The sequence below is a fragment of the Syngnathus acus genome, chromosome 11 (assembly GCF_901709675.1).
Source record: "Syngnathus acus chromosome 11, fSynAcu1.2, whole genome shotgun sequence".
In the NCBI taxonomy this organism is placed as follows: Eukaryota; Metazoa; Chordata; class Actinopteri; order Syngnathiformes; family Syngnathidae; genus Syngnathus; species Syngnathus acus.
Window position 1 is genome coordinate 3,019,077 of NC_051096.1, and position 12,922 is coordinate 3,031,998.

Here is a 12,922-nt window from a genome sequence, read left to right on the forward strand (position 1 = left end):
CAAACTCTTTTTTTTTTTTCCACGGGCCACATTGTAGTTAAGCTTCTTTCGGAGGGCCATCATGACTGTCAACCCAAATAAATGTACGAGCACCTCATAGTTATATATATATAAGTAGTTATATAAAGTATGCCACATACAAAATACTATATAGACCTTGGGTCAAAATAGAGAACATTATTTGGATTAACTGACCTGTATAGGCATGACCTCTGTTGGGGTTTTTATTGATATGCCGGCTGCCTGACATTCGGTGCACTGGGACACCTGACAATGGCAAGTTTTGTGGAAAAGTAGTCATTGTTAATAAATGCATGCAAAAAGGGCAAGATCTTAGATAATCATTTTGAATTGTTTGCAAAAGATACAAAGGAATAGTTTCATTCATTATGTTTGCAGGCTAAAAAAATGAACAAACAAGCCCCACTTTTCAGTTTTTTATTTGTTAAAAAAGTTTAAATTATCCAATAAATTTTGTTCCACTTCACGATTGTGTCCCACTTGTTGATTCTGGACAAAAAATTACATTTTTATGTTTGAAGCCTGAAATGTCGCGAAATGTTGAAAGGTTCAAGGGGGCCAAATACTTTCGCAAGGCACTGTATATATTGCGTCCAACATTTTATAAGCCAATTATTTGTCTTATAGAGTAATTACCGTCTTTTCCCATGTATAATGCGCAAAATGTAACTAATTTATTGTCCTAAAATCTGGGGTGCGCATTATGCATGGGTACAACAATTTTTGAAGAAAATCTCTCGAAATAAAACATGAAATCACACCTTTCTTCTTGTTTGTTGTCAATCGCGCATCGCATTCAGCCATCCTGCCCAACACACTTCGTCAGTAAAATTCATAATTGACGACACATCGTTTGATGCGATGGTGCAATCCTTGATGGTGTGTTATTGTCAAATATTGTTTGTTTTTTAATCTCCATCGCAGACCGGATATCATACGGAGGCCGCCATTACAGTACTAGTTTAAAAATCGACACCTAGATATTCGAACTCGGCGGCGGAAATTCGGATCCGATGCGCAGAACGGATGCGCAAGACACGTCAGCTATATAAAGAGCGAGAGTTCAGTTCACTACCTATTAGTTTCAATTCACAGTTTAATTAGCAGTTTCATCAAGATGGTTAAGAGAGCAAGTTATAGGATAGCATTTCAAAAGAAAGTCATTGAAGTGGCAGAAAAATTAGGCAATAGAGGCTTTGCAGTCACGTGGTTTTATCACGTGATTTTGTGTTATGCCGCCATCTTGGCGGTCAACTAGTCAGCTCGTTCCTACGTGTTTGTATGGATTGTCTGATTTCTGCGCTACGTTTTCACCGATTTCTTCCGAATTATGGCTGATTTGCTATCCAACGAAGTTAGGCATTTGGATGAAGACTCCAAGAAACGTCACAGAGAGAAGTTGAACCTTGTTGGCACAACGGATCCGTACCTTTTACCGAGAAGCATGCTAAAATCGCCCGAGCATTTTGCAACAGCCGACCTGCCTGAACGCTCATATCCAGATATTTATAATTACCTCGTCGATTTGTTTTGTAATGGCATTTCATAACTTGACATATTAAAAAACTGAATAGAGTGAAATCATTCAGATACTGTACCTGTCTGTTCAAGTTGCTACCATTTTTATTATTTGTTTATTTTTGCATGATGCCACATCTGATTGGCTTGAAAACTTAACCAATAAACATAATTCAATATTTACATTGATAACGTTTTCAAGCATCATGAAAAAATAAACACAAAATAAAAACGGGGGGGTGAACTGAAGAAATCATCCCATTCCCTGCCTTGCTGCTCTTGCTGCCTTTCTAAAAATGCACCCAGCATTTTCAACAATCATATTTGTATCATCCCATATTGTATTATTTCACATTTTGTGAAACAAATCAGGGGTGAATAGTTTGTTTACATACCTGATATGAAGTCCTCATTGCATATCCTTGTGTAAATCGTAGGTTTCCATCGTTCACGACGAATATCCGCGATCCATTTATCACGTTTTTTCATGTTCGCCGGAAATCTATAGAAGCTAAGATTTGGTTTATCGCCTCGTCTATTGCTACATCCAACAGCACAGCAGGTATCCGGCATTTTTAAGCTCAAATAGCAGCAGATATAACAAGAAAGCGTGTGTGAGTCGTTGACCGGCACTGAAAAGTTGACCGCCATGATGGCCGCCAAGCTAATGTGGGTAGCTTGATGACGTCAGCTGCAAAGCCTCTATAGGGCAGCTGCGCGCAAATTTGATGTCAATGAATCAAACATAAGAGGAAGAAAAAAAATCAAATTGATACAGCGAAGGCTTCAGCAAGGGCACCTGGAAGAGGAAAGAAAGCACAGTATCCAGATGTCGAGGAACAATTAGTGGAGTTCATTAGGGAGAGAAGAGCTGGTGGAATAGTCATCAGCACTATTGAGATTAGAATTTTGGCTATGAAATGGATAAAGAGAGACCACCCGGATTCAAACTTCAGAGCCTCTCCAAAGTGGTGCTACTTATTCATGAGGCGCAATGACATTTCAATGAGGAGGAGGACAAAATGCGTATTACAGGTAATATTTTATTTCACAACACTTTGCCTTGTTCCTTTCTTCTCTGCTGTTCACTTCAAACACGCTCCATACGAACACAATGCTCTCGTATCAGACGCTTGGTGATCTTTTTTCTGAAATAATTTTATGTTTACGGACTTAAGTAAGAGTCAAAATTTGGGTGCGTATTATACATGGGTACAGGCTTTTTTCCAGCATCGACATGCCATTTTTAGGGTGCGTATTATGCACGGGGGCGCATTATGCATGGGAAAACACGGTAGGTGTAGGTAAATATGATGAGTAAATAAGAGCAGCTAATATAAAAGACAACACTTAAGAGTAGTTAAGTTAGGATCCTGAACTCGCTCCCCCTTTCAGCGTAGCGTCCTGTTCTTGCTGTCTGCTGTATGCACACTGGCTCGGTTTTGCCCCTCTTATTTAATGGGTTATTGGTCTATTATTTATTCATCGCTCATTTTATTTTATTTATTATTTATTATTTATGGTTTGTGCCTTCTTGTTTTTGTTTTGTGTCGCCTACTTGTATGTCTCGTCACCGTGGGATGGAGGAAACGGAATTTCGGTTTCTTTGTGTGTCTTGACATATGAAGGGATTGACAATAAAGCTGACTTTGACTTTGACTTTGAGTAAAATGATCATTGAGTGGCGGCAGTCTTACGGGACTTTTTTGAAGCGTAAATCTCCATTATAATTATTTGGACGGATGATGAGTACATATTTACATGCATAAATACACGGATGATGGGTACATATTTGCTAAGAGGGCAGAGAATTGCTTTCAAGTCAAACTGTTGATTAAAGCCGCATGATCTTCGTCATTTGCAACTTGTTTCAAATCATTTTTGCACGAACTTGGATGAGTGTAAACATGAAGAGCAAATGAGAATATAAAACCTCTATCTCTAGCAATCGGCTATATCGCTTCACGATAAAAGACGACTCTCCGTCAAGTCATTGAGGGGCAGAAACGTGAACTGACGAGTCGACGAAAGGCTACTACGATGCACAACGCAATCAAGTGGTTGGTCCTGGGTTTTGCTGTCGCCATGCTGATGACAGCCAATAAGTCGTACGATTAAAAGGGAATAAGATTGTAACTTCCACTCTTACAAGAAAACATGACAAATAACAAATGGGAATTCCACAAGAATGAAGCTATACAATTTCAGTTTGTCTCCTTGTCCTCCCATCCTCAGGTGACGCCGCAATAGGATGCGTGAGGTGTTTGTAAACGCCACCAGACTCATCAGTACGGCACTGATATTTGTCATTCTAAGCAAAGAATACTCGTGACGTGAGTATTTTCGCCACAGTGACTTCAGACTTACCTGAAAGTTGAAGTCTTGACTTAGTTCTGATTTGCTCAGATCTAAGTGTAAGTGTAAACAGCTGCAACAAAAGAACATTCATGCCACCCCCAACTAAGTCGATTAAACCCCTGTTAGGTTCCCATTTGACCGAGCCCAGCCTGGTGATAAACGGATAAGACACCTGGCACGTTCCATCATTGATCTTCCAAATGAAAGCTTCAATAAGAGCAAATGTCAGCTACATGTTTGCTCAGAGGGCAGAGAATTGGGCCTAAGGAAGGTGGCGAGGTGCTATCGGCGCTCAACAAATGCACAAGATGCGAGAATGGCGAGGGCAATGAGCGCAGGGCTCAACACATCTACTGTGAGGTGAAAGAATACGACTCGTTATTGCCCGGAACAGAGGCGAGGCCGACCGTGTCCTAACTGGAGGCAGCGGCACGGAAGAAATGACGGAAGTAGAATTTTCTTGAATAGTTTAACTCCGTCATCATAATCGTTTGGCCAGATGATGGGTACATATTTGCTAAGAGGGCAGATAACTGCTTATAAGTAAATTGCTCATTAAAGCGGTGGTCAGGATCATGTCCTTAGGTCAAGTGCCAAGCTGAACAGCTGCCATTGTGATTACTTAATAACTTAGACTAACTGGCATGCAAGTTGATATTACAATGTGCAAATAAGAGCAGCTCTCAGCTATCATTTCTAGGTATAAAAGATGACTTTTCATCTAGGTAGTCGTTGTGTGGAAGGAACGTGAACTGATGAGTCGACAACAGGCTACTATGATGAACAACGCAATCAAGTGGTTGATCTTGGCTTTTGCTGTCGCCATGCTGATCGCAACTGGTGAGTGTCATTTTATTTCTTTATTTGAAGATATTTCATATGTCTATTTAGTGAAGAACAACACTTCAAAAAAATGGCTCGCTATATCCATCCATTTTCTATCCCTTCCTCATGCAGAGTGCACTATTTTTTTTATCGAATATTTTTTTTATCTCCACTGTATATTGTGTATTGGGTATTTTGTATATACTGTCCATATTTTTTGATTATATATACCTTCTACTTTTTTAAATCTTTTACCCCCTTCCCCGCATGCGTGTGTGTGTATATGTTGCTAACATAGGAGTTTCCCCATTGAGGGAAGAATAAAGGATTATCTTATCTTATCTTATACCGCTTTGTCCCCACGGGGGTCGCGGGACACCCTGAACCGGTTGCCAGCCAATCGCAGGGCACACAGAAACGAACAACCAGACTGCTCAATCGGCCTACCAAGCATGTTTTTGGATGTGGGAGGAAACCGGAGTGCCGGGAGAAAACCCGCGCAGGCACGGGGAGAACATGCAAACTCCACACAGGTGGAATCGAATCCGCACCCTCCTAACTGTGAGGCGGACGTGCTAACCAGTGCACCACGAGCTGCCCTTCTAATTTATATTTTTAATATATTTTTATTTTAATTATATATATATATATATATATATATATATATATATATATAAATAAAATTAAAATTTGTCTCCTTTCCACCCCACCACCCTCCCTTCCTCAGGTGACGCTCTGCTATGCACACGCTGTATGCCCAATTCGCGCTTTATGGGGTGTGGTGTACAAACATGTCATCCAGGCCAAGTCTGCGTAGACGATCCATGTGAGTATCTGTATGGTTTCATATTTTTTTTATTTTAGAGGGGACTTTGCAATTGTCCAAAAAGAATCATATTTATTCGTTTTTCTGTAAGAGTGATTCTTGCAGTCCCATTTCTTAAAGTATAAATATCCGTCACAAAACCACTCACAAACTAAAAGCTTTCCTTGTACTGAGTTTAGAATTTTCCAACACACACTTTTTAAAGAACTGTAAATACAACTCACTGCTTCCACTCAAAACAATAATCACATGTTGTGTTTTCTCTGTATTCAAGTGTTCATTGGCCAGCGCTGTGCGGATCCGTGAATGTGACGACAGACAAACCCCCAATGCAAAATGTCCCAAAATGGACTTCTGCGACATGGAAGGGTTTGTGGGGGTTGAAGATCCAACCTATGGTCTTGGTAGTTTAGTTGAGAAGCATTCAAAAATGTTGAAAAAAATAAATAAAAAGTGATCATCAAATGATGACTTTGCTCTTGCATTGTGTTGAACAATTTACCTATCTTGTTGACAGAGGCCGAAAGCAATCTCAAAATGAAACTCTAAAAGACCGAGGTGATTGTTTTGATCGATTGATATTTTCTGGGATTTGGCCTGAGTAGAGACGTCCATGTGACTTTTGGTAACCATTAACAACTGTCTTGTTCAAAGCGCAATTAAAGCTGCCATCAGTGGCCCCGGTTCATTAATTGCGTACTCCGCACCGAGTCTCTCGTCTCCCCTCAGAGTCGTACGCACTTCTCACAGGTGTCCCGCAGGGTTCGATGCACGGTCGACCTTTGTTTGTATGAAAAGTTATGACAACAAAATGACCCTAACCTTTGCCCATTTCAATGCTGACCACAGAATTGCAGTCTCATCAAAGGAGACTGAAACCAGTCTTGTGACTGATCCTCAATTGGGCGCACGCTAATAAATATAAATAGGTGTGTAAATATGATGAGTAAATAAGAGCAGCTAATATAAAAGACAACACTTATGAGTAAAATGATCATTGAGTGGCGGCAGTCTTACGGGACTTTTTTGAAGTGTAAATCTCCATCATAATTATTTGGACGGATGATGAGTACATATTTACATGCATAGATACACGGGTACATATTTGCTAAGAGGGCAATTTATTGGATATTTTTAAACTTTTTTAACAAATAAAAAACTGAAAAGTGGGGCGTGCAATATTATTCGGCCCCTTTACTTTCAGTGCAGCAAACTCACTCCAGAAGTTCCGTGAGGATCTTTGAATGATCCGATGTTGTCCTAAATGACTGATGATGATAAATAGAATGCTCCTGTGTGTAATCAAGTCTCCGTATAAATGCACCTGCTCTTTGATAGTCTCAGGGTTCTGTTTAAAGCGCAGAGAGAACCATGAAGACAAAGGAACACACCAGGCAGGTCCGAGATACTGTTGTGGAGAAGTTTAAAGCCGGATTTGGATACAAAAAGATTTCCCAAGCTTTAAACATCTCAAGGAGCACTGTGCAAGCAATTATATTGAAATGGAAGGAGTATCAGACCACTGCAAATCTACCAAGACCTGGCCGTCCCTCCAAACTTTCCTCTCAAACAAGGAGAAGACTGATCAGAGATGCAGCCAAGAGGCCCATGATCACTCTGGATGAACTGCAGATAACTACAGCTGAGGTGGGAGAGTCTGTCCATAGGACAACAATCAGTCGTGCACTGCACAAATCTGGCCTTTATGGAAGAGTGGCAAGAAGAAAGCCATTTCTCAAAGATATCCATAAAAAGTCTCGTTTAAAGTTTGCCACAAGCCACCTGGGAGACACACCAAACATGTGGAAGAAGGTGCTCTGGTCAGATGAAACCAAAATCGATCTTTTTGGCCACAATGCAAAACGATATGTTTGGCGTAAAAGCAACACAGCTCATCACCCTGAACACACCATCCCCACTGTCAAACATGGTGGTGGCAGCATCATGGTTTGGGCCTGCTTTTCTTCAGCAGGGACAGGGAAGATGGCTAAAATTGACGGGAAGATGGATGGAGCCAAATACAGGACCATTCTGGAAGAAAACCTGTTGTAGTCTGCAAAAGACCTGAGACTGGGACGGAGATTTATCTTCCAACAGGACAATGATCCAAAACATAAAGCCAAATCTACAATGGAATGGTTCACAAATAGACGTATCCAGGTGTTAGAATGGCCAAGTCAAAGTCCAGACCTGAATCCAATCGAGAATCTGTGGAAAGAGCTGAAGACTGCTGTTCACAAACGCTCTCCATCCAATCTCACTGAGCTCGAGCTGTTTTGCAAGGAAGAATGGGCAAGAATTCCAGTCTCTCGATGTGCAAAACTGATAGACATACCCCAAGCGACTTGCAGCTGTAATTGCAGCAAAAGGTGGCGCTACAAAGTATTAGCGCAAGGGGGCTGAATAATATTGCACGCCCCACTTTTCAGTTTTTTATTTGTTAAAAAAGTTTAAATTATCCAATCAATTTTGTTCCACTTCAAGATTGTGTCCCACTTGTTGTTGATTCTTGACAAAAAATTGAACTTTTATATCTTTATGTTTGAAGCCTGAAATGTCGCGAAATGTTGAAAGGTTCAAGGGGGCCGAATACTTTCGCAAGGCACTGTATATTTCAAATGATCTTTGAAAAGTGTTGTAGCATTTTACTTTTATCTATTATATAACGACATAAAATTTAAACGCAAAAGCCTCACATCAACTATTTAAAGTATCTCTTGCCAAAGCATAAATAAAATCATTCGAGTGTATGGTTACTATGGTGATTTGCTGGAGTACCTATAAGTTTCTCCTTCCCTTGATGGATCACTCCGGACGACGACGACGCAGGAATGAATGGATGCTCTGAAATAAGAAAATAAAAAAGCTCCACTTGAGTCTAGAATCTCCTCTCCTTTTTTGCAGTCTAAGCAAAACGAACAAGTCTCCAGTGTCTTGCTCAAAAGCAACCATAAGCTGTCTCTCTGACAGGCGTGCCGCCCTCACGGATGACTTGAAAAGAGAGAAACTCGCGCTTTGGGAATACTCCCGGTTCTCCCTATGGTCAGTCCGGGGCTCCGGGCGTGCGCCACATCTTTGTCTTCCTTGCCTTGCTCAACAGCTTGAACAAACGCAACAATGCTTGGAATGAATTTACTTGGATTCTTTGTTGCGGCCGTGCAAATATACAACGTGATGCCTGGTAAATTGTGCTTTGCTTACAACTCTGGAACAACTCCTGGTCCAACTTCTGTGGAGACATCCACTTTTCAAGTGAAGGCTGATTTGAACCCCTCAAAGTCCAAACCACTGAGAACTGGTAGATCCATTTCTAAGGTGCAGGCTGAACTCTTGCCGCAAGAGTCACGATCTCTCAAAACTTCTGAAGAGACAGTATGTCCTGCATCTGCCAGACTTGTCTCTGAAGTAAGGCCGAAATTTCAAGTGAAGCAAGAACTAATGCCACAAGAGTTAACTGCTGGTCCAAGTTATGGAGTGAGCGCCGAACCGACGATCGCAGAACGTGGCGCTCCTACCTTGCAACCGCCTTGGATTGGTCAGGTGAAAGATAGAACTGTCCCCTTGGATAGTGTATCTTTTGTAACTCCCAGGCTAAGATCAGAAACCGAGCCTCATTCCCAACTCAAAACTTTGCTCTTGGAGGACCTGTCTACTCCAAGCATCTCTGAAGCTCAACCAAGTTCTCAAGCGAAAGATGACCTGACACGTTCGCAGGGGAGACTCCACGCCACCGAGATACCATCTCATTTTTGGGTAAAAGAGCAAGCTCGCGCTAAAGGTGGCACTTCTCTAGCCGCGACATCGACAATTCGTCAAGATAAATCCCTTCCCACCAGGAAAAGAGAATCACTTGAATCTCTGGACCAACTCATCCGGAATTGCAGCAATAAGACCCCACTGCCTGAGCCTATGCTTGTCAAAAACGGACTCAAGTCATCACAAGCCAAGATGGCAAAGGTCGCTGTGGTTGAGCCTTCAGGGGACCCGGCACATGGTGACCCGGAAAAGTCTAAGGCAGCAGACAACAGCAGCAACCCGGCGGCAATGGTGCCGAGCAACGGCAGCCAGGATATCAAAAGCGGCACCATCAATCCACGGATGCAACAAGTGGCACCGGATGCGTTACCCCACAAGTCGGTCATTTGCATGGAAAAGTCCACCAACACTGTCCCCCGTGACCTGAATTGGCCTGGTGACGTCATCGTCAAGCCGGATACTAGTTGCGTAGATGCCGGTCCAGATAACGTTGTCCCTCAAGGCTTTGGGAATCCCGCTGAAAAGCAAATCCCAGTGAGCAGTGGCGTGGCTGCCGCAGACCACCAGGCGTCTTTCGCCGGTCCAAAGGCAGAACAACTGCAGCCATTAAATCCCGGTTCTTGCCAAATACCTCCGGTCTTAAACGTGCAGCCGGGGTACGATCACAGGCTAGCTATGAATGTGCCCGCAGAGAGTAGTTGCAACAATGTCGGCCAGACGTACCCGTTGCAGTTTTACATCCAGCAGGCACCGAACCAAGGTGCCGTGGCGGTGAGCGAGCAAACGGCGGCTTGGCTGAGCCATCCAATGCAGCCGCGGTTGCTGCAGCAGCTGCCGTACCAGAGGCCGTGGCTCCCGGCAAATGTGACCAATAGCGCCCCCCACCTTTGGACCCACCATTTTGGCTCCTACTTCGCCACCCCCATCACACTCTTATCGGTCAAGGACGTGTCGGCTCGACCCAGTCCGCCGCAATGACGAAAATGGAATGTGTATAAACAAATTGAAGTTATGCGCCCAAGTTTTATTTTGTAAATATTTCTATTTTGCTTTCCTCCGCTACCTTTTGTACTTTTGTATTCAATGCTGCCATGTTGCAATTCCTATCCAGTTGAATTTGATCTGTAAAGTTACTGTCAGCAATTGGAGCAGATAGGAAGTTAAATTAAATCCACTGTTAACCACTTCAACCTTGTCAGCATGTTTTGTTTTCAAGTGTAAAAGATTGTAGACAAGTATGTTTTTTTTTTTTTTTTTTTTTGGACAACTGGTGGATAATTAACTACCTTGTTTGTGCTGGTTTGTGCTGCAAAAAGTTTCGTTTGTGTTTCTACGGTTTTGCAGATATTACACATTTCATTTATAGAGATGACGTCACCGTATTTCGTCGCGAATTTCAAGCTCCTGGAATGCTCCTGATGCAGGACGAATGCAAGGTAAATATGTTCTTGGTCTTTTTTTTCTTTTTAGCTTACAGAAAACTTTCACTGCGGGAAATGGCTTTTAGTACGAAGATATTTCTGTAATTATGTTTTTATCGTGCTCATTGATTAATTCCCTTGAATACATTTGACGAAACAAAACGATAACATATCTATAGAATTGTTGTTGTATGTGTGTGGACGTCAAGAAAACTAAAAAGGCCAAGAATGAACAAAATCGCCAAACGGAAACTCAGCATTATACAGCTATATCTTTTTTCATACTGCCTCCTGGTGGTCGAAGCAAGCAAGCAAGCAAGCAAGCAGAAGGCCCCTTCAATAAGTTAATCATTCATCTTCCGCCTATTCAATTATGTAATGACTGCAGAGTCTATAAAATACAATATTATAGAGTGCCATTTTCAGTCTTTTCATATCAAGCAGTGTTTGAGGAGCGTAGTTTGAGAAAGAATTGAAAGAATTTGAATTGTTTATATCCGTGGTCACCATGGCGAACCAAGACCACCAAAGCCATTATTGTCCCTCATACTTACAAAGAGCTACAAAAAAAAAACAAGCAAAGAGGCAATCATCATATGCTTTTGGAACCCTGTCTGCTCCCACTGTGGAATTCTGGGCGGCACACAAATTAGCCTAGCCAAAGTCAAATCAAGTTAAGTCATTGACAAAAATAAAAATAGATTTCATGAGGCTCACATGAAGAAAAAAAAAATCGAAAGCAGCTTTCCAATCTTGAACACGATCTTTGATTTCAGGCCGTTTTGCACTCTGCTTTGTTCCTCTTGACAGTTCCAGGCGACCCGGCAAACCGTGACCCCTGCCGGCCCACCCCGATGGTGTGAGTACACGCACGCACGCACACGTACACACTTGCACACACACAAGCTGACAATGCCAAAGTGCAACAGGAAAGGAGATGAGATGGAGGGGAATGGCAAAGCCCGAGCAAGGACCTGAAAGTGGATCTTCGCATCTTATCCCCTGGCAGAGATGAGAGGCCCGCTGAGTAAGGTCGCCTGCTACGTTCATTGTATCCGTCGTGATAAGTCGGCAGTGTGTGTGATGGACAAATAACTCGTTTTCAAATCAGACAAGAAGTAAAAACTGGTCAAATATTTAAAAAAAAAAAAAAGATATTATTAAAATTGAAGATCATTTGCAATGCTAGTAATGACACACGTAGGTCTGACACCTACCTCGGCGTCCTTTTTACAGCGGCTTTCTCTCCCTAAGGCGCAATTTGGTAACTCTCGGTTGGGTTAAGCTGTCTTTACTGAAACCGTCGCGGGGATGAGTTCATTGACACTAGCCCACTAGCTGAGTTTAAGGTAACTACCTCCGACCAGGTCTGGCTCATTCCGATGTTCAGGGTATATTCAAGATTCAAGAGTTTATAGTCGCCATGTTTGAGCGTGCCAAACAAGGAATTTGACTTCGGTCCATCACAGCCTCCGTTCAATGTTTAGGTGACTAACATCCCCTGATCCTTAGCTGTCTTCACTAAGAACTGAACGGTTCAAAGTATGACTGTGAAAGGACATTTTAAGCTTTCATTATTGAATATAGAAGAACCACGCTCCACATCGTAAAATGTACGTGGAAAAAATAAAAAATCAATCATCAAATCAAAGGATTATCAAGAGAAAGTTTAATGAATAAGGGAAAAAAGTGACACATCTCAATTGTTCGTACAAACGACGACAATCCACTCGCCGTTTCTCATTCAAGCGAGAATGATGCCGTCGCAAACCTCTTTGGATTGTAAAGAAAAGAAAAGAAAATGCAACTTAACTACAAAAACACTTCAAAGATATTCAACACAACATAACTAAACGATGATTACGGGGTCCCTTACTTTAACAGTCCTTACTCACGTGAGAATACATTCATGTATGAATAAAACATCCATATTGAATATATGTTGATGATCCATCCATCCATCTTAACTCAATATTCAACGCAACCTAACTAAACAATGGTTATGGGTGGGTCCCCTTACTTTAACAGATGTCATTGGAATGCTTCAGCTGTTAGTTATTTCATGGCAAAGCAAGAGAATGTCAAATGTACCCTTACTTTAACCCATGTCATTGTAAAACACAACTTCATCGAACACTCACTAACTTAACACATAATCAATCGTAGCTAACCTATGCTTATGGCCACTCCTTATGTT

The 12,922-nt window shown here is 41.9% G+C and overlaps 1 protein-coding gene and 2 long non-coding RNA genes across 4 annotated transcripts in view; 2 read left to right on the forward strand and 1 right to left on the reverse strand.

The window, feature by feature from the left end:
* Positions 1 to 12,922, forward strand: part of LOC119130302 (H-2 class I histocompatibility antigen, alpha chain-like) — a 346,995-nt gene that overhangs the window by 115,608 nt on the left and 218,465 nt on the right. The window contains exon 1 of one of the 2 annotated variants that reach the window (XM_037264104.1): positions 8,538 to 8,729. The exons of the other annotated variant lie outside the window; for it this stretch is intronic. Coding sequence (XP_037119999.1) covers positions 8,666 to 8,729 — 64 coding nt within the window. The 5' untranslated portion in view covers positions 8,538 to 8,665. Of the gene's footprint in view, positions 1 to 8,537; positions 8,730 to 12,922 lie in introns of those variants that run through there. 2 annotated transcript variants of the gene reach the window in all.
* The window catches only part of LOC119130478, a 340,541-nt gene that overhangs the window by 111,917 nt on the left and 215,702 nt on the right, over positions 1 to 12,922 (reverse strand). The window lies entirely within an intron of this gene.
* Positions 4,635 to 6,017, forward strand: LOC119130445. Its single transcript, XR_005099401.1, has 2 exons — positions 4,635 to 4,737; positions 5,450 to 6,017. It is a non-coding gene; the product is annotated as an uncharacterized LOC119130445 (long non-coding RNA).